The 22634-nt window shown below is 36.2% G+C and overlaps 2 protein-coding genes across 2 annotated transcripts; one reads left to right on the forward strand and one right to left on the reverse strand.

The window, feature by feature from the left end:
• Positions 1-567: 567 nt before the first annotated feature.
• On the forward strand, positions 568-16456 carry LOC131151067 (calmodulin-binding transcription activator 5). Its single transcript, XM_058102243.1, has 14 exons — positions 568-766; positions 878-966; positions 1787-1912; positions 6881-6996; positions 7392-7480; positions 7615-7660; positions 8946-9084; positions 9688-9807; positions 9905-9966; positions 11994-12434; positions 13511-14208; positions 14556-15102; positions 15356-15664; positions 16280-16456. The coding sequence occupies exons 2-14, from the start codon at positions 903-905 to the stop codon at positions 16325-16327; spliced, it is 2805 nt and encodes a 934-aa protein (XP_057958226.1). The 5' UTR covers positions 568-766; positions 878-902; the 3' UTR covers positions 16328-16456.
• Positions 16457-19076: 2620 nt separating this feature from the next.
• On the reverse strand, positions 19077-22431 carry LOC131151068 (GTP-binding protein SAR1A-like). Its single transcript, XM_058102244.1, has 3 exons — positions 21939-22431; positions 21613-21744; positions 19077-19688 (listed from the first exon to the last, which is right to left on the reverse strand). Exons 1-3 carry the CDS (start codon positions 22065-22067, stop codon positions 19368-19370), a joined length of 582 nt encoding a protein of 193 aa, XP_057958227.1. The 5' UTR covers positions 22068-22431; the 3' UTR covers positions 19077-19367.
• Between the last annotated feature and the right edge of the window lie 203 nt (positions 22432-22634).

A 22634-nucleotide genomic window follows, 5' to 3' on the forward strand; every position in this document is an offset into this window, starting at 1 on the left:
TTACATGAAAGAAAGATGAGAATTAAAAAAAAAAATTAGCTATGCTCTCATTAATCAGTTCATGTTTGGAGATTGGACGGTATTGATTATAAAAATATATATTGATATGAGTTAAAATATTTTAGTGGCTGAGATTAAGCCAATGTATAAGTTAAAAAGATTTTGGTGGCTGAGATTAAGCCTAGTGACTGTATTCTCAATGAATACGTTCATGCGTCGTACGGCACCATGGACCAATGTACCCGCGAGAATTAACTAATAATTAATTAATTGATTAAAAAAAAAAAAAAAGGCTTTTCCCACCGCAATTTTATATATATATATATATGTAAAAAGCGAAAGCCGCCATAAAACGCCGTCGTTTGGATCACATCAGAATTAATTGCGATTTTATCAAGATGAGATCACGTGTGTCCCCTCTCCATCACAACAAGTTGCGCTGGCGCCTAGGATTCTTCTTGTCCTTCATCAAAACAAATCTCTACCGTAGATCACTCACCCTGAGCCCACCTAGGCTATTTTCCGGTGCGCCGCGTGACATGAAATCATTTCTTATGCTCCCCTTTATTTTTAATTTTTTTTTTGTTTTTTTTTTCCGGCTTGACGCAAACTATGACCTGTGACCTGAGTACACAGTACGTTGCTGAAGTGTGGAAAAGCGTCCCCTCTACCGTTCTTCAATTCCTCTGTTCACTCGCTTGCTCGCAGGCAGATGTTAACGGAAGAGAAGATAGAGGCTTTGTAGCTGTTATCCTAGGGTTTTGTTGTATGTGATGATACTTTTTTATTCTTTTATTTTTTTGAAAAAAATTTGACTCTGATCATTCGAATTCGTGTGTATGTGTGTATTCTTGTGCGATTGATCAAATTTTTTCAGAATTTCGCTGGTTGAAGCTCTCGCCATGGAGAGCAGAGTGCCGGAGAGACTTGCAGGCTGGGAGATTCATGGTTTCCACACACCAAAAGGTACGGTCGCACGGATATGGATAGAGCGCGAGCTGTTCCCTTTCCTTCTCTTTGGGAGAAATTGTGTGTGTTTCTGTTTCTGCTGTTGTTTTGGTTTCTTTAATTTCCGGAATTATGTAGAATTGGTGTCGCTCTCTCTCTCTCTCTCTGGTGTTTGAGTGGAGTTCAACAAAATTCAAAGCAATTCTGTAATATGTTTTGTCTTAAATCCAAACAACTTCAAAACCAATCTTAATTTCCATACACTCAACTGCGGTGTCAGTAACTGGTTGGATGATTGTCTCAATTTATTTTTGAGAATTTTTGCAGTATGTTGCCCTGTTATTTTTGTAGCCAAAACCATCACTCTTCCTCGAACACCCATGCCTTTTTGTTCATAAAATGAGCTTGGCTGGATCGAGGATATTAGGTTCGACGAGAGACAATACAAGAAAGAATAGGTGCTTGGAAATAACTCATTGCTCGAGAAAGAGATGAAAGAAGATTTCATAATGAACAGTAATGGGTAGAAAAGCGGAAAGTGATATGTTCAGGTTGAAGGCATGTGGTACAGGATTTTGGGGACATTGGGTAGAAGTTCTGGAAAAAAAAGACATTGTTCCTGTGATTTAATAATATAATTTGGCCACAAAGGGGCAATGCTGGCTGAGTTAAGGCGTTTTTTAGTTGGTAGTTATATATATTAAGGATTGATTAATGCTTTTTGTTGTGGTTAAAGTTAGATTATGTCTGCAGGATGTTGATTACTGTTTTTTTTTTTTTTTACACTGATGCAATTTATTATGCATATAGAATTTATGATTTCTTGTTTCATGAACAGATTTGGATGTCCGGAGCATTTTAGAAGAAGCTAGAACGAGATGGCTCAGGCCAAATGAGATTCATGCAATACTTTGTAACCACGCTTATTTCAAAATCCATGTCAAGCCAGTCAACTTACCCCAAAGTAACTATATATTACTTGCAACATGAATGTTATGGAGTCCTACAACATTGTGCTCCCCCATCCTAGTTTTAATTCTGGATTTGATTTTTCAGCCACTTAAGTAAATGTTTAAACCAATTAATGATCAAACTCTAAACAGGAAAGATGTTAGACCTGCATCCTACTTTTTTAATTGGTTTCCGTCATAATGCACTCTAATCAAGATTTATCATGTTATTCCTGCTCTAGTATTGACTAATCCCACCTAGTGAGACTTACGGCTGGTGGTTATTGTTGTATTTCTGCTCTAATATGACCATATATTTTTTGGAAATTTTTTTAGTCATGATCTAACTAAATTTTCACATTGCCATTCACCACAATGTGATGTTTTGCTGCATTAGTGCATATCCTATTTAAATATCATTAACTGAGGGGGTCTCCAAGAAGTTAAAGCTATTTGTTAAAGTGGTGCCCTTAGATAAGTGAGTTTCTATACTCTCCTGGTCACTTACTATTTGGAAAATTATCCTTATCTTACATTTTTTATGACTGCAGGACCTCCTCTGGCACTCATAAAAATAGTATTGGCTTTATCTAATATAGAATACTGCCTCTCTGTCTACCATACATCATTGAATTGTTTGAAATGACTCTCATACACCCTATTGAAAGTACAGAAGAATTTTCACGAAGTATAGATGGCAAGTTGAGGCAAAATTATCATCCTAAATCAAAATACTTGATGATTTTTCGAATTTCGTCAGTATTCTTGATGACCTACTAACAAGGTGTGTTTCATATTATAGCAAGCTTTAGAGAAATGTTATTCCTATACTTCCTTTGCATTTGGGACATGGAATCGGACCTTGCGTTTGGATTTGTGTGGATTTGAACCAAATGTAGCATAAATAACAGTGTTTCTTTCAAATCCAAGTTTGAAATCCACACTCCCAACACTACCTTAAGAGTTCATGCACAGGTAACTAGGGCAAACCATGCTAAGATATTAGTGTTCTAAGAAATTGACCTAAAAGGACAACTTTTTCTCTTTTTGACTAATAGGGCCAGCGAAGGCAGGAAAAGGCAATGGACTCGTACTTAATTTGATTTTTGTGTAGGCACCTTATTGTAGTCTTTCTTTTGAAAACTCCCTGCTAGCACTTGCCCTTAAACAATGTTTAGGTTCTTCATTTCCACCCATGGCATTGAGTCTGTTCAGAGAAGCAGTGATTGGTGTTGAATGGTAATGAAGATTAGATTATCTGATTGAAAAACATCGGTGGCCCCAGAGAGATTACTGGAGATTCTAACTCTTTTGTCTTAATTTATATAAAGACTCAACCAGTGAAAATTTAGCAATGCCTACTATTTGGGATTTCTCAGCCTGATTTTCACTGTTTTGATTTGGCTAGAGTTACTGTTATCAATTGACATGAATTTCTTTGCTTTGAATTGTGTGCAATAATCGTCTGCTGTAAAATCAAGTAGATACTGCCATTAGTAACCTAGATAATGTGTCAGTACTGTTGTAGCAAGAAACCAGGTTATGCTTGCATTATTTTCCTCACTTTTAAAATGGTATACTAAGCATATTTTTTATTATAATATGTTTTTTTTATGACTTTTTTATTTTGTATGTACATGTCACAACAACATTTTACTCATACAAAATACATAAAAAATTTTATCTTTTTTTGTTTCCTTTCAAGTCCAAATGTATTGCGATTGAGATGTCTTACAATGTAAATTATGACTTTAGTAGAATTTTTTTCTCCTTGTCTAATGGGTGTTGAATATTGTTTGGGTTTGTTGTCGTCCTAGTTTATATATATAGATGTATGGAGGAGGGTTATCGAATCATTCAGTATCCCAGTTATTTTAAGTTTACCTTTCCCCCTCCTACTACCACTAACAGTAGCTAACGAGCGCTTATTAAATGTAATAGAAAGAGGAAGAGAAGAAGGGAGAAACAGTGGAATAGAACTGAAATTAGAAACAGAGCAGAGAAACAGATAGAGAAGAGGGAAGAAGGAGAAGGAAGAAAAAGGAGAAGAGAGGAAAAATGAGAGGAGAAGGAAGGAGGAGGAAGAAGAAGAAGAAGAAAGAAGAAGAGAACAGGGAGAGGGCTGCATGAGATAGAGATAGGGAAACAGGAAGCAGTTCTGAATTTCAAAAACTTATTACTGACTGTCTCACACAACTCGAAAAAAAAGAGTACTTATACCTGCATCTAACTAAAACACATAATTACTCATAAGAACAGCTTAATTATATAATGAATCGAACACAACTGGGAATTATACAACACAAACAAAATATCGAACACATGCATAGTTTCCTAAATCTACGTCAATATAAGTGTTCAGAATAGGCGGCCTAAATGATGTAAGCATTCCACAATCACACTCCCCCTACTGAAAGGAGCTCGGCGAGAGTCGGACTGTAAGTATGATTCAAACAGCTCAAGACCACCCCTCATGACAACACCCTCAACAGGCCATGTAGCATCCGAAGGGAGGCAACCTCTCCATTAAACCAAATACCATTCAAAAATCACTGTGAGGAGAAGTCATGTACTCATCATCCATAAAAGAATCCATTGTCTTGTGGCTAAGAAATGGAAGGAGCCTGAAGAACTATTACCCTGCACAAGTGCTAGATGACAAATCAGGGGGTTCAAAGGTGCATCAACAAGGTGTCTAATTAGTGTAGGACACCTTGATGGAGAAACATGTAAATACGAAGAGAAAACATGGAAGAGAAGAGAAAGAAAAAAAACAAGGAAGAAGAGGAAGAGAAAAAGGAGAAGAAAGAAGAAACGTGAGAAGGAGGGAGAGAATCAGATGGTGGGGGGGGGGGGGGAGAAGAGACTGCCGTGATAGAGAGACAAACATGAAACCCAATTAATTATATAAAGTTCATTAGCCTTACATCATAATCTTATATTTATAGGCAGCTGAGAAATCCTAGAGATAAAACTAATAAAAATTACAACATAACCCAAAACAATAAAAAAAGTCATAAAATGACCCCATAACAGGAAATTGCACAAAACAAACAGCAAATCTAATACATGCATAGTTTCTATAATCTACACCAAAAGTAAGTTGAATAGGTGGCTTAAATGATGTAAGCAGTCCTCTAAGTGTCCAAACCATTTAAGCACCCTTTTCTTGTTTCCCCTGCCATAATGTGATGTGCTTCCAATGCCAATAAAAAGTAACCCATCCAATGGTATTTAACATCCAGAAAACCGCCAAATAAAATGGGTCCCAAGTCAAAATATCACAAGTACCACCTCGTCCTGGACCATCGCAAGGAAAACTATAACCGAAATCTTTTTTATCTGGCATTAACTTGGAACCGCGTGCAGCTAAAGCACCTTTTACCAATATCAATGTAGTTGTATGTAAACCTAGAGCAATAGCATGATGAACTAAAAAGTCTCCCGGACCTATTGTATCATCTACATGTGCTATGCCCAACTTACCACAAATGTGTTCATATCATAATTTATATTTTGGAGTTATATCAGTCATCAGCCTTAGTATTCTCATTTCAGAAACTTTTAACTTTTAGATATATTATTTCGTAGTTGCTCAGATCCATATAGCATAGTTGGTCAACTTGGTCTTATTGTGGTCCTATAGAACCCTCCTTTCAATTTTAAAGGCATTCTATGATCACCCATGCCCAAAGACTTCTCAATTTTACACATGTTTTTCATCATCCTCAGTTCCTCCTTGAGCTTGCATAATAGATCCAAGGCATCAAAATCTAAGTCCTAATGATTTCTCGACAATCATGTTCTATATTTTCTCTAATACTCCTAGTGAAATGAACAGAATTACATTTCATGAATTATTTCTACTTATCTTAGAATATCTAGATTCTAAAACTTCTATTGTGATTCTAATTTAGATTCAACTCAACTTTTAGTTTCATGAATCAAGACAATATCATTTGCAAACAACATGCACAATAGAACCTCATTTTGAGTGCCAATGCAAAAAGATGAGGACTCAAAGTAGACCCTTAATAAACACTTATTATGATTGGAAATCCCCTAGATTCTCCACATGCAATCCTAACATTAGTCATTACTTTATTGTATATTTGCTACATACTCCCTTTTTCTTTTGTTAGAACCCACAACTTCCCTAAGGTACCATATAGTAGGCTTTCCCTAGGTCAATAAGAACCAGGTGCAAGTCCTTTTCCCTAAACTTTTCCGCTTATCTGCTTAATAGATGTATAGGTCTTTTAGTTGGTCTCCTGGTCATAAAACCAAACTGATAAAACGTTCATTTATAACCTTAGTCTTTGTTCAGTTACCCTTTTTCAAAGTTTCATTGTATGACTCATAAATTTAATTCATGATGGTTATTGCAATTTTGGACATTTATGTTTTCTATGTGTAGGTATTAAAGTGTTTTTCCTCCTTTGTTTGGAATTCTCTTACTTCTTATGATAGTGTTTACAAATTAGTTGACCATATTATTCCATTAACTCCTAGGCATTTCAAGTAGGATGTCATCCAGCCCTACAGCTTTTCCATTTTTCATTTTCTTTAATGCATACTTAACTTTATTGACTCTAATTTTGTGTATAAATCTCAATTTTTTTGCCTTCTCCATGTTTTTCAATTCTAAGTTTAAGTCTTCTTCTTGGTTCTTATTGAATAGCTTATTAAAATAAGTCTGCCATTTTCTTTTTATATCTTCTTGTTTAACTAAAACACTATTATCCTCATTTTTTATACATTTGATATTATCTCCAAGCCTCTGCTCTTTCTCTATAGCTCTTACAAGTGTAAATATGTTTTTCCCCTTCTTTAGTATTAGTCTAGTGTGTAAATTATTATATGCTGTGTTTAGTTTCGCTAACAAAACATGCATACATACATACATACATACATACACACACACACACACAGAGGTTGATTCAGTCGTAGCTTATCTAATTTCAATCCTTGCGATGTGACAGGTGGCACAATTGTATTATTTGATCGTAAAATGCTGAGGAACTTTCGGAAAGATGGTCATAACTGGAAAAAGAAAAAGGACGGAAAAACTGTTAAAGAAGCCCACGAACATTTGAAAGTCCGGTTTCTCATTTTTTAAGGCTGGATGGTGTCAGATATATTATGCAATTTATAGTATCCCATTGGATTGTAGGCATTTCTTCAATAGCTGCTCATAAAATTTTGTTTTTCTTGGTTTAGTCAAATGCCCTTTGTATTTATTTTTAAAATTGATGGGAGCGTGGTTGCTTATAGTTTAACATATGAAATGGCCCTAGATAAAGCTGAAGGTGAAAAAGAATGTGTAACCATATATCTTGATTGAAATAATTTTTTTATTTGCCATTTTTTAGTGGGATCTTCTATTTTTAATTTTCTTCCTTGGGTTTTATTTGGACCAAAGTGCCTATGTTCTCCAAGCAAACTTTGTTTTTAAGAAGTTGTCAATTTATGACTTTATGTTTCATGATACAGGTTGGTAATGAAGAAAGAATCCATGTATACTATGCTCATGGCAAAGAGAATCCAACCTTTGTTCGTAGGTGTTACTGGCTACTTGACAAGTATGTAATCATTAATGTTTGTCCAGATTGATATTCCAACTAGAACTACTTGTTTCCTGTACTTGCTTTGCCTAAAGATGATGCATTTTAACTTTGGCGTAGCATCTAAGGAAGCCTTATTGTTTTTGTTTCAGGAAGCTGGAGCACATTGTCCTTGTACATTATCGTGAAACAAAAGAGGTTGGTCATTGTATCTCATTATCTATTATCTTCAAGCAACTTGAAACTTGAGGAATTCCTTGGTACTAGAAGTTTTATTTCTTGTCTGGAAACTGTGTTTCTCATATTAGGTTTCAACCCTTTATTTGTTTTTGATCCTCTATCTTTCTCTACACTTGTGCGCACGGGAGAACTTTTTGTTTTGTTCTTCAATATTATATAGGTTCTGGTTTAGACGACATTATTAGTCTCCCTTTGCTTGTTTGGAAGGATTTTAAATCTACTATTTTGTTATCAAATTTTCTCATGAATAATCAGCCACTTCATTTTTTCATCTCCTTTAACATTAGTCCCTGATATTAAAGTGATATTAATTAATGTTTTAAAATATATTAGATTCCCATCCTTTTAATGGACATATTCACCTGAATATAGCCTTTTTGTCTCTTTTAGAATTGTTTTCCATTGTAATCATGGGTTGAATTGCAACCACTGCTGCAGCCGCAGCTCACCCCTCTCTCCCTTTCAAAGAAAAACAAAAATCATAATCACAGTTTCATTGTTTTTTTTTTCCCCTCCTTTTTGGATAGCTTGATAGAATAATCATGATTTCATTGTAAAGATAATTTTTAGTCATCTTTAAGGCATTATGCAGCTCTCATCTCAATCCACATTTAGTCATGTGAGATCTACCTTCATTCTCACCAATATTTCCACTTTAATGACCTCATTTTTCAATAGCAAAATATAGTCTTTACTCGATCCTCATTTGTGATTATTTGGTCATAAGGGCAACTTCAGGGTTATGTTATATTTCAAAAATTGATGAAATGTAGTGGATGTAATGGTCAAGGGCGAAATTATTGAGCAGACACATTTGAAAAGACATAAGGGTGACACAGATCTACTGCCTAAGGGCAATAGCTCTATTCTGAGTATTTGGGGTAAAACAACAAATTTTGATCTGATTTTCAAGAGCTGTAATTTTTACTCTTATGAGTGGTTAATTAAAGGTCTTTGACATTCTGAACCTTATTTTAATGAGGATTCCTATTTTTAAAAAGGGAAATCAGCATTCCATATTTGAAAGTTATTTCGAGCAGACGTCCTAACTGTTTGTGCAGAATAATTATAGGTTCAGCACCTCTGTAAGGTCATCATATGCCCAGGAAGATATTTTTAATGGAAGATAATTAAGTTGACTGCAAAGACAGATGACTAATGAGTTTTGTTTCTGCCATTCATTCTGACTTAAATTAATAGGATGTTCTAATCTTATTTCGGGCATGGTTGACTTATGATACAGTTGCAAGCTTCTCCAGTCACGCCTGTGAATTCAAATTCTAGTTCAACCCTTTCTGATCCATCTGCTCCTTGGCTTTCGTCAGAAGAAAATGATTCTGGAACTGATTGTGCATATTATGCTGGTGAGAAGGAACATACAGGTGATGATAGTGTCTTTTTGCAAATCCAATTATGTAGTACTACCACTTGTTTTTGTTGTTTTACCACTTGTTTGATTTGGTAAAAGGGTAAACGCACTTACCTACTTGGCAGAAAGACGTGGACCTCCCTTGAGGTTTCAAAAATCACACAATCCTCCCTTAGGTTTGGCAAAAAGATGTGGGACCTCCCTAGAGTTTTAAATCCCAGACATCCCTACACATTTGATTTTTGGGTCACTTATACTTCCTCCTGGGCTTGATCTTGATGGTATATTATTGAAGAGGGTATGAGCACCCCAAAAATCAAATGTCAAGAGAGGTCCATCATGGCATTTTTTAAACTTAAGGGGTTGGTCACATCTTTATGCCAAACCTCAAGGGATTCCAATGTCTTTTGCCTTTACCAAAAATGATGAAACTTTCAGTTGACAAAATTGAGGAATGTATTTGCTTGTACTGCAAAATGGCTGTTCGAATTCTATTAACTGATAAACAAATAATATGTGGGCTTACATATACAATTGGTGTCAAGTTGTTGACAACTTTTTTCTCAAAAATGCTTGTTATTAAGTGCTGACCTTTTTCTTCTTGGAAAATTGACAGGACTTGAAGACTGTGTGACACTGAGAAATCATGAAATGAGACTTCATGAGATAAACACACTTGAATGGGAAGAGCTTTTGGCAGCAAATGATCCCAATGAATCAGTTGCACTTACAGGAGGTAGTTGTCTGGGATCTGGATGGTAATTGCAGACAAGCCTGTAGCTTGATCAAAACCTATTAATATTGCATTTTTACCTTTCATTTTGTATTTTCAGGAGACAAAGTTTCGTTCTTTCAGCAACAGGCTCAGCATATAGTTAATGGCTCCAAATTCGATGTAAGTAGGCTATAGGATCATTTATAGTTGTAGGACTTTATTCCCACACTTTATCTTGTTCTTCAAAAGTTATTTTGTTTTTCCTTTTTCTTTGAGATTTTATATCCTTTAACTTCTACATTTTTTGTTTTTTGGGATAATTAATTCCACCATAGCTGACGAACCTACTTCAAATTTTAGTCTCTAAGCGAAGCTTAAGTCTCTTGTTTATCATCTAAATGCTATCCCACTAAAAGGCATCCCTGAGTCACAAGGCTTCCCTTGTTGCAAGGGTAGGGGGTATGCAGCTTTGCCCCTGCTTTTATGTAGTGAGGCTGTTTCCTTGGACTCGAACCCATGAGCAACCAGCCACAAAGGAGCAATCTTATTGTTGATCCAAGACCCACCCTTACCTAAATACTGTCCTACTCTATCTACCAAATTGAATATGTTGCACTTATTATCAAAACTGTGATATCTTAGGGCCTGTTTAGCTGTGGAAAACATTTTCTTTTTGTTTTTCAAATTTTAATTCTCCAAAAAATTATAAAAATTTAAGCCTACTTTTAAAATTTTCAAGATTCGTATTAAGAAAGAAAATAAAGAGTTTGTTTAATTATGCAAAACAATTTTTCATTTCTAATTTTTGGATTTCAAAAGAATCACAAAAAAACAACTTTTTGTCCAAATTTTCAAAATTTTTATTAGGTAGTGTTTGGAATCATGGATTTTGCGGCTTGAATTTATATTTTTGTGGATTTAGAAGAAACTCTATACATAGTCCACACAAATTAAAGTTCAAGATCCAAATTTCATGCTCCTATTTGTAAAGTAAGAGTTAGAAATCTAGAAAAATAATGAAAAGATATTTTTCAACTTTTCTATATAAATTTGGAAAATTGGAAAACATGGTGGTGTATTTGTAATTATTTGAAAAATTAGAAATGAAAATTAAAACTATTTTCACGAGCAAATAGTGCTAAAATTGTTTATTGTTCATTTATTTCATACAAATGTTGTAAAAATGAAAGTTAGCCAATTAAAATGGAAAATGAAAACTGTTTTCCCAAACTAAATGGGCCCTTAATTTTTTGGACAAAAGTTCACCGATTAAATTTTGACATAAGGTTTTAGGTTGCCTCGTAAATAAATAAGCAAGAAGAAGAGAAATCTGATGATGGTATATTTCTTTTATTGTTCTTGCTCTCAAACTAAACTGAGGATTTGTATAGCATGTGATGCAGGGCACCAATTATTTGGACGTAAGGTATTAGGTTGCCTCATTTTTTAAGAAAAGAAATCTGGTTCCGTTATATTTCCTTTATTGTTCTTGCTTTCAAACTGAACGGAGGATTTGTAAAGCATGTGGTGCAGGGCAGAGTAAGGAAGGATGCAGAACAACAATAAGGACACTACCCAGCAGGAAAAAAAGGAGAGAAATACTGAAATCGAGAAGAGAGATAAAGAAGAAGAGGAAGGAGATTACAATGGGGAAAAACTCACACTTGCTCAATTCAAATTCACCGAAAGCAGACTTTTAATGGCTTTTTCACACCCTATTTATAAGAAAGCCTAAGTTACAAGGAAGTTACAAGTAACCATAAAGTTACGAGAAACTACAAATAAGCTAACCAAAAACACATCCATTACAAAGCCACCCTCAAATACATAAAAGCCTATTTACAAAATTAACTAAACACATTTGGGTTTATGGCCCACAATCAAGAACCTATTCTTTGAAAGAGGTCTCCAACTTGGGTTATAGTGATCCATCCAATTACCTGCTTCCCGTCCTACATCAGTGTGTTTTATGGGCATCACTGTAGGGGTCATATTGTATATAGTAGCATATATTATTCTGCTAGGAATCCTTTTTTCCCAATGTCATTTGCACATATTGCTAACTCATGCCTTTGATGCTTTGTTGCTTTACTTGCTTATTGCCAGTTTGCAGTAAAAGTTGTTATGAATTTTGATTTAGCTTATCCCCTTTTTCTATGTCCTAAATACTTCTCTCACTCTCTCAACCATATATTAACTGATCGTAGGATTCATCTCTACAAAGTAGCCCTTTTACAGCCAATAACATGCAAGCGAAAAGTCCTTCACTTGGGAATCCCACTGAACCAATTGCTGCAAGTGATTCTGTTCATTTCAACTTCCCAGGCCCTGTTTGCTTTCAGACAATGGAGAGTCAAGAAAATCCTAATTTGGAAAGTAAAGATTCCACTATGTTGAGCCCTGGTGAATCATTAAACACTCTGGTCAGAGATGGTTTGCGAACTCAGGATAGTTTTGAGAAGTGGATGAATTGCATCATGACAGACTCACCGGGATCAGTTGATGATCCGGTACTTGAACCTCCATTAGCTGGTCATGATTCATTTGCATCTCTGGTGATGGATCAGTATCAAACTACTGTTACAGAGAAAGTATTCAGTATAACTGATGTCTCACCAGCATGGGCTTTTTCAACTGAAAAAACAAAGGTTTTATACTTTGCACCACTTTATGTATTGTTATTTTGTAAAATCTATTTTACTGATTGGCTTTTTATTTTATTCTTTCCATATAATGAACTCTTTTTATCCTTGAAGAATCTTGAATTGATATAGAGATTCAGATAAATTGATTTAAATACTAAGGCAGAAAAAAGTAATGCTTGACTTTGTTCCATGAGAATCAGTTTATCTTAAAATTACCACTAGGATCTGTGGTTGATTGGAAAAAATTCACAATGATATTTCTTTTCATATTTTTCGGTTAAGAACTTCACAAATTATGCATTTGCATGGTTTATATCTTTCAATTGGCTTAAAAGCAAAACTATCTCATCCACGGTGTCACAGGCTGAGTGGTGGAAACAGCCTCTCCACATGTGGGGTTAAAGGCTGTACACTCACAAGTTGGCAGGAGCCACATTTGCTTGACTTTTCCTTTTTTCAGTTAAACATAAAAACTTTCAAGATAAATCTTTTATGCTTACAGCATTATGGTTCATGCTCACTATGATGTTGGGATTGAAACTATCAAAAGGTACAACCAAATGAACAAGATTTGTATCAACCATTATTTCATTATAAATAGAGGGATGGAAGTGTCTCTTGTTGAATGCAACTGTTTTGAGTCCAAATGGATCTCTCAGATTGAAATCTAGAGATATGTAATGTGTGTAAAATGTTTGGTAATGTTTATTTGGGGCAGTTTGATCATGAAGTTATCTAGTTGATCTTCTATCAGTTAACACAAAACTCTTAGCACTAAAGGTCTAGATGTGTTGAGATTGCCATCAGCTCCTTTTCTACAAAACCTGGACTTCAAATAGTGTGTCAAAAATTCAGATGTGTCCAAACTTAATTTGTATACTCAGTGATATGGGAACTTGTGAATTTTTTAATTTATGTTTTTTGTGATAAATGGTGAACAGGTTTTGAATTGACTGGGAAGGTTTATGTAGCAAAATTATTTCTTCTTAAGATGTGCCATTGTGTTAGCATTTTGGGCACTAAACAATTGGAGCTGAAAAATATCATGATTTTTTAAATCTAGTTAATTGTTGATGCAGATTCTTGTAATTGGATTTTTTCATGGAGAGAATCAACAGTATGCGAAGTCCAATTTACTTTGTGTCTGCGGTGACACATTCGTTCCTGTGGAAGTTGTTCAAGCTGGGGTATTTCGTTGTTTGCTACCCCCACATCCCCCTGGATTAGTAAATTTATTTTTGAGTTTTGATGGCCATAAACCAGTCAGTCAAATTTTGTCTTTTGAGTACCGCACTTCTTTAGCACATGATCAATTAATTTCCTCCAAAGATGAGTCAAATTCAGAAGAGTTTCAAGTTCAGTTGCGGCTTGCGCATCTGCTGTTCTCTACGTCCAAGAAGCTTAATATTCTGTCCAATAAAGTGTCATCAAATGTCCTGCAGGAAGCCCAAAAGTTTACACTCAGAACTTCTCACATTGCCAATTATTGGATGTATTTGATCAAGTCAATTGAAGATAACAAAATCTCATTTCCACAAGTAAAAGACTCTTTGTTTGAGCTTGCTTTGAAGAACAGGCTACAGGAATGGCTTTTGGAAAGAATAATTGAAGGGGGCAAGGCCACTGATCAGGATGATCAAGGTCGAGGAGTCATCCATTTGTGTGCTATTCTTGGTTATACATGGTCTGTTCCTTTGTTTTCACGGTCGGGCTTATCATTGGATTACCGGGATAAATATGGGTGGACTGCTGTTCATTGGGCGGCGTACTGTGGAAGGTAAAGTTTTATTATTTGATAAAAAAATTGCTGGCTGCTACATCACTGATTTGGTTGATGCATCCATTCTTTTCTCATGAAGCTTTGGATCATTTCTTCTACAGCTCTCTCCCCCCCAAGCGAGATTTTGGCTGTGTTCTTGATAATCTATTAATCTTTCACGTTTTCATTTTTTTTTTTCTAGCAATACACATATCCAGTGCTTAGGTTTGTGAGACAGCATAGTTTAGAGTAGACCATTTCTTCATGCTTTCTATTTTAGGGTCACAAGACACTGGTTGAAAATTGCTGTCAATTCTCATTGTGTGAGCTTTTGAGTGTTCAATTAAAAGAGTGTCCATCCACAGGGAGCAAATGGTTGCAGCTCTTTTATCTGCAGGCGCAAAGCCAAGCTTGGTTACAGATCCCACTTCAGAAAACCCCGGTGGATGCACTGCTGCTGATCTGGCTTCAAAAATGGGTCATGATGGTCTAGGAGCCTTTCTCGCTGAAAGTGCTCTAGTGGATCATTTCAATGACATGACCATAGCTGGAAATGTCAGTGGCTCACTGCAAATTAGCACAACTGACTCCTCAAACATCGAGGTTTTCACTGAGGATGAGATCTATCTGAAAGATTCTTTGGCTGCGTATCGAACAGCCGCTGATGCGGCTGCTCGCATACAGGCAGCATTCCGAGCGCAGTCACTGAAGCTACGGACAGAAGCAGTTGAGACATCTAATCCAGAGTCTGAAGCTCGCTACATAGTTGCAGCAATGCGGATCCAACATGCCTTCCGCGATTATGAGACACGAAAGAAAATGGTTGCTGCTGCCCGGATTCAACATAGGTTCCGGAGTTGGAAGATAAGAAAGGAATTCCTCAATTTGCGTCGTCAAGTTGTAAAAATTCAAGTACGCTCTTGTCCCCTTCCTGACCTAATTAACCTTTCAATGAGATGCAATTACTTGAAGATAGAAAATGGGTGAGGTGAATCCATAGCTTGATTTAGTGAAATTGAAATTACATTCTGTAAATGCTAAGTCAAGCTAGGCGGCAATTATATCAGCTGGTCAATCTTCTTTTTGTACTGTTAGATTGTGGCATGCCTAAAGTGCAGTATTTGAAGAAAAAGACAAATTATAATGCATTTTTTCTTTTGTGTAGGCTGCTTTTCGGGGCTATCAAGTGCGAAGACAATATCGTAAGATTCTATGGTCGGTAGGAATTGTTGAGAAAGCAATTCTACGCTGGCGGTTGAAGAGGAAAGGCTTCCGCGGGCTTCAAGTTAACCCTGCAGAAGTGGTTGTGGATCAGATGCCTGAAAGCGTTACCGATGAGGCCTACTTCCGAGCTAGCAGGAAACAAGCTGAAGAGCGTGTAGAGAGAGCTGTTACACGGGTCCAAGCCATGTTCCGGTCAAAGCAAGCACAACAAGAGTATCACAGGATGAAGCTGGCATGCGAAGAAGCTAAGGTTGGTATAATAGTATGGAAATCATTTAGGGTCCATTTCAAACTCAGAAAACACGAAGAAAAAGTAAAGAAATATTGAAAAAATAGATCTTGATCATTAGGGAAAGAAAAAAAATAAAAACCAATATACAAGGCTCCTCACTTTGCAAGGATTAAAAGCGGGGTGGTTTATAAAAGTATTCACAGCCTTACCCTACTTTTTATGCGTGGAGGCTGATCTTGGATTCGAACCTGTTACTGATCGATCATTTGAAAAAAAAAAAAAAACAGCCTTACTGTTGATCCACAGGTCTGCCCTCTCACGTATGGAGAGAGAGAGAGAGAGAGAGAGAGAGAGAGAGAGAGAGAGTAAATCAATGGACAAAATTTTTGTTTTCCACGTTCTTAGTCTTCAATTTTTCTAAATCTTAAATATATCTTGATTAATTTCCATTCTTAATAGCATTTGATATACAAAGAACACACAAAAATTGCTCTCTCTCTCTCTCTCTCCAACACACATTTTTCTCTCCCCCTTTCTCTGTTGCAAAATCTTTCATCGAAAGGTAATGAATATTAGGGTTGCAATTCAAGTCTGCGGATCAGCTTACGGTTCTTTTAACTGTGTTTAATGCAGCTGGAATACGAAGGGCTTCTTGACCCTGAGTTTGCGGCGATTAGGTGAGGAAGGATTGTAACTACGACTCTATTGCTACCACAAAATTGTCAACCCAAGCTGGGGATTATGTTTGTTGAGTCTGTACATTTTGTAAATGCATCTACTAGATTAATAATAGTTTTGCGAGTTGATCTCTTTTTATGGGTAGCTTAGGGTCCTTGTGGAACATTAATTGGTTCGGTTGAGCATCCGTTACGTTGATTAAGGCAACCTCTTGCGTTGGGGTGTGTTCATTTTACTACCATCCATGTGGCGGCTTTCGGTTGCTAAAAAGTTAGTTTTTTCGAAAAAAATATTGTGCTTATAATCTCCCATTGACTTAAATAATTACGAGTTGCATGCAATCTAATCTCCAATAGTTAGACTAGGATTGCAACGGTTTTAAAATTATATTGATTGCAATTTAAAGTTTGTAGTCGTATCTCATTTTTTGAGAGTTATAATTATTTAAGGTTAAAAATTTAAACCAAATAGTGGTGGAAATAACATTTCAACTTTAATTTGAGGCGCAATAAATCCCTCAGCACCTATTGCATATTGGATGTTGATGGGTTTCAAAAGGAAAGGTCCCCAATCACTTTCTAGCATTTAAGGAATTACGATGTATATGTACCCATACAGATCCTTCACAATTTATATAAATTTTTTTACCCGGTTTAAACAAATTTTGATAGACTTGAATCAATATTTAGTTATTAAATATAATTTCAGGAGTTTGGTATAATTCATGATTCAACTAATACAACGATCGTGCACCTTCCAAGAAAAATATATACAAATGGGTGTGCAAAGTGATAGTGATTTGGTGCGACTTATGGAATCTACCAGTCCAACAGGACAGCAGGCCAGCACGGTTAGAGTCCCATTTTCAAACCACTAGCTGTGGAAAGAAGCACTGATTCAATTTTAAAATCACATAATGCCAAACAGGGCTGGATTTTAAGGTCCCCTTGGAGCTCAAAAAATATTATGAATAGAAAAAAAATATTATGAAATTTTCATATTCGGTTATAGGGAAAAATGAGAGAAAAAAATATATGTTAAATTTATAAAGAAAAATTTGATCTTACACATTATTAATATTTAATTTTTTAAAAACTTTTAGTCATATTAAAACATATTTTTATTTTTAATAGTATTTAATAGAGAAGATAAATTTTCCTCCTTATTCAAGAGAAATATGTGCAATTTTTAAAACCTTAAAAAAGATTTTTGAGTATTTTTATATCTTAAAGGAGGTCAATATTTTTTTTATCAAACCTGAAAAAATAGATTAGTGCCTCTTACCATATATTTTTTTTTCCTGAGCAATTTTAGACGCCTAGTTAAGATTGGATTCTATTCCTAAATTCTTATTCTACCACCGGACATTCTAATTCTACCACCCAACAGCAGGTGTCTGCAACCAGATTGAAAGAAGTTAAAGTTGGTGTTAAATAAATAGATTTTAATATCTAAATATGAATTTGTTAGCATAATTATGTACTATATTTTATTTTGTTGTCTTTAGCGGCTCATTTCTTGATATGGTTGACATACACAAAGAGGAGAACATAGTTAATACTAGCAATATGAGAAAAACCATCGATGATTTCATTAAACCATCATTAAACCATCGACACTTTAACTGAAATCTCATAAATCTACTCTCGGTATCTTTCTGTCAAGCAACTGTCGTAGGGGTCTCTAAAACCGTTGACGGTTTTGGTCTGGCAACAATGCTAAATTCAAAATTTGAATATAAACATTAAGTTGATTCAATTTTAGAAAGAAACCTCCGAAAAAAAAACTTTGTTTATACACTTATCTGAGTATATTTAGAAGAGAAGATCATTGTGTATTGTATTGTTTCTTTTGACATTTACATAATAAAAACCTTTGTTGATTGCTCCCAAGAATATAGGCATTATAAAATCACGTAAATCTCTGTATTGTCATCCTTACTTTCAAATATACTACGTATGTCTTTCATATTTGTTCTTCATTTAAATTCTATTGTGCAAATACAAGTTTCATTCACAACATATTTAAATTTATACACACTCAAATTTAAAATTCTTAATTCATGACTCTCAAATGCTAGTATTTTTTATCATCTCCATGTGCCTAATGACGATGCTGCAGTTCACATGCCTAGCTGGAATAGAACTTTTGCAAGCAAGGAGTGCTGGGATTGTCGTAAGATTCCAGTATTCTAAACTCCCAAACACCAAAGCTTCCCCCAAAACTTCTAAGACGTCAAGTAAAGTCCTCATCTAAAAGACATTTCCGTCCTAAAATTAAAAGATAATCATTCTTTATCCATTCCTAATCAGATTTATAATGACACTTTTTGTAACTGACTAGAACATCTTCTTACAAATAAACATCAGCAAACCAAACAAAGCCTAAATTACGACTCCGTGGTGTAGACGAAGTCCAAAGTTAATTTCAATTACAGTGGATCAACAACAGGCGGAGTCTCCTTGCAACACGTGAACAAAGAACCGGGATTCAGAGAGAGAAGATAGAGGAACAAAGAAAAAAGGTCTATAAAAAATAATAACACAGCATTTGAGCAGTGATACGAAGTAAAGTTTCTATTTCTAGCCAAAGCATGGGCGAGAACATTTTTTTTCCCCAAACATGACAAATGACAACCATGTGGAGCATAGCACCTTTTCCTTTCTTCATATCCTTCTACTGAAAAAAGGGTGAAGCATTCCAAAATTGAATTGGGGGAAATCAATCTGTACTTGCAAACATCACACAGTTCTGAACCTCAATCCCTTATTCTTCAATTTGATTGCCCATACAAAGTGAGGAAATGAAAAACAAAAAAAAAAGACAAAAAACAAACACAGCTTACCTTTTACCACCAAAAATCAGAAACCCATGAAGTACGCAAGCTAAAATGTAGTTAAGGGTAGCATGAAAATTACATATTCAATTTACATAGCAACTATAATTAAATACCTCAAACATCCACTTTGAATGCTGACTGCAGCAAAGGAAGGTTTCATTTAAGCATCTTCAGTTCAGCACATCAGCTTGTCTATTCATTCGCCTACTTGATGTATTGAGAAAGCCACTTGAAACCATCGCCGTATCCCATCTTGCGGACGATACTGCACATGAAAACCTCAAGAGGGCGGACATTCGAGTCGGAGAGATTAACCCTTCCCTTACCTGTGGTAAAGTTGGTGAGGCCCATGTGGTAACGCAACTCATCCTCTGATGCTGCATATGGTATGTCAATCTTGTTTCCTAGTATGAGGAATGGGACATTTGCCAATGACTCGTCGGAAAGAAGAGCATCCAGCTCCTTCTTTGACTCTGCAAATCTTTCCTTGTCAAAAGCATCAACCAGGTATACAACAGCATCCACCTACATGGAAAAAAGCCTGATCATGTATTATCTAGGAACTGGGAACCCATCACTGGAAGCAGTAATTTGACTTTTTTACACCCTTGGACCCCAAAAGCCAAATCAACAGCAATCATGATCAGATACTGGCAATTATCAGACAGCAACCAAGGAAGCAATGAAATAAAAAGGTTCCAGCCTCAAAACTTCCAATAGAATGTCCCTTGTTCCCAACCAAACACAAGTAAAATGTTGCTTCCTCATTTGTGCCACGTAATCTGCATGCATGCATATGTGTGCACACGTGCACACACAGAGATCACAAGACAATGCGGACACACAAACACAAACATAAGCATGGATAATCTAACCATGGATTATAACAACTTAGCTGCCGCATCTTCATGAATGCTCCTACACTAGTAACAAAATAACATATGAAACACCATGCAAACACTTGTATGAAGAATAAACTCTTGAGTTACATACAAGAATCAAGGCAATATTCAAAAGAAATACCAAAATAATTGCCACCAAAAGACTAAATAGCTTTGGTGCAAGAAAATTGAACTTTGGCACTTCAACAGGCATGAATTTCCACAACAGAAAATGTTAAAATTATAAGCTTGTCAGGTGAGGCCTCAAGAATGATGTCATTCTCTCTTTAATGTGCCCTGCACTTGAAATCTCATTAGGCTTGAGGAGTGAATGGATAAAACACAGGCCCACCATAACTTGAACTGTAATTTTCTAATTGAAAGAATGAAAGCAACGAGATTTGAACTTTACACCTTTTGGTCATAAAAGCTCTAATGCCATGGCAAAGAACTAATTCTTGGATATCATGTCCATAGTTCGTCAATGGACGAAGTTATCATGTCCAAGTTATCTCAACAAAGCTACCCACAACAATGCCACTCCACACAACTTAGTGCAAGATCCTCTAAAAGTTGGAGTACCATCAAATATTTCTTAACGACCTTAGTCTAAATTATTCAAGGTCTACCCTTTCCTTCAACAAAATTATGTATAAAAATACAGGAAAAATCTGTGCAGAAGATCTTTGTTTGTTCCCCCCTCCCCCTTTGGTGGGGGTGGGAAATTGTTATCTAGTAAAACAATTACAAAGTAATCATAATTTCACCGCAGTATCTTCAATACAACACAGATCATGAAAACCGATGTCAAATACCTAGCATTTGAATCTTAACCAAATGTCTACTGCCTATGAAAAATCAAATGCACATTACTTTCCTCCTCCCCTCCACAAACTTAAGCATCAACGTAAATCCTTCTCCCAACTAATAATTAGTCGTGCTCAATCCAATGCTTTTGTTTGTCGTGGGCTTGAACCAACAACATACAGTTAATCACATTTCACACAAAGCATAAAACTGTGAATTTTGAAACACGACATTTTACCAACATTCCATTCCTGGGGGCCCTAAAAGCAAACAGTTGCTTCGTGCACTCTCCTCGTGCACTCTCTCTCATTGGGCTGTTTGCCCATGTTTCTCAAACATAATATGAGATAATCACTTAAAACAGTTTTGGATTCTCAATTTTTACATATCTTTCCCTCTAAATTATGATTCAAGGTTAAACAGGCAGCCTCTTTAGTTTTTGAAAATTACGTCAAATGAACCAATAACAGGTAGGACGCAAGGGAGAAATGCATAAAGCAACTTTTCCTTAGCATTCCTAAATATTAGGCACTTGATGAACATCGGTTAAGGGAAACTAAAATTTTGTAGAGACTAATATTGTGTCCAGACATCATCTAAGAAAGCTCAAATCAGTCTCAATAAGTGGCATTCTCCTCCAACATGAATATATGTATAAATAGATAACACAAAGTTTCTGAGCCAAACAAAAATAGAAAAACAAAAAACAAGAAAAACAAAAAAGCATCACGTGTAAGACATATAGAAACAATTCTAGTTACCTTGGCGTAATAGTCTTTCCAGACTCTGCGCGCAATCTGATGCCCTCCCAGATCAAAGGCTTTGAACTTAATTTTCCCAATACTCAGCTCCTCTGACGTCGGATACTGTGTTGGTTGATGCTGAACTAGTCTCTGAAACGACAAGGGCAAAGATTGAAACAAGATTACAACACTAATTTATTACGTGAATTTGTTAAAAATATATATATTTGGCGCTAAAGAAATTTTCACCCTCTCCCTTCCCCTTAGTTTCTCAGTAACCATACGAAAAAATCAAAATCAAGAAAGACAGAGAGAGAATCCAAATCAGAAGAGAGTAAAAAGACCTCGTCTTTCAACATGTGAAGGAGCGTGGTCTTGCCAGCATTATCGAGCCCTAGAAACAAGATCTTGGCCTCCTTTTGCCACAGACCTAGAGAGGCGAGAACTCCATAGAACCAGTCGACGAGAAACATGGCCACCGATGAGAATCAAAACCCTTGATTCCCCCAAAAACCAGCACAGTTCAAGCGAAACGCACGCGCCGGCGACTTCAAAAGCGCCGGAGGGATGGAGAGAGAGATAACGGGAAAGATCCGACGAGCGGAGGATAGATATAGAGAGAGCAGGCGAGAAAATTATAGACAGCTGAGAAAGAAAATTTGTTGGCTGTATATTCTATTTTTTAATTTTTTCGGTGGGGAAGATTTTCCGGGAATTTATGGCGTGAGCTGGGTTGGGTTCGTGTTACGGGTTCAGCCGGTGCGGGGGTTGGCGCCCAGGGTGCACACGGGGAGGTGACTGGAAAGTCCGGTTGCTGAGCTGTTGGACAGGTGGGAGACGACGATTGGGTGATGCTCGTCATCGGACGCTTAACAGCCGTCGATTTGAAAACCGGCGGCGATGATCTTTGACAAATAATGACAACGCAGGTGAGGCTACGTGGAAGGAAAGCCATCGCCTATCCCCCATCAGGGAAATGAGGAGTAATTAGGTACGGGCATGACTAGGGAACGGATTGAATTTAAACAGATCTAACGGCT

Source organism: Malania oleifera, chromosome 3, assembly GCF_029873635.1.
Source record: "Malania oleifera isolate guangnan ecotype guangnan chromosome 3, ASM2987363v1, whole genome shotgun sequence".
Taxonomy (NCBI): domain Eukaryota; kingdom Viridiplantae; phylum Streptophyta; class Magnoliopsida; order Santalales; family Ximeniaceae; genus Malania; species Malania oleifera.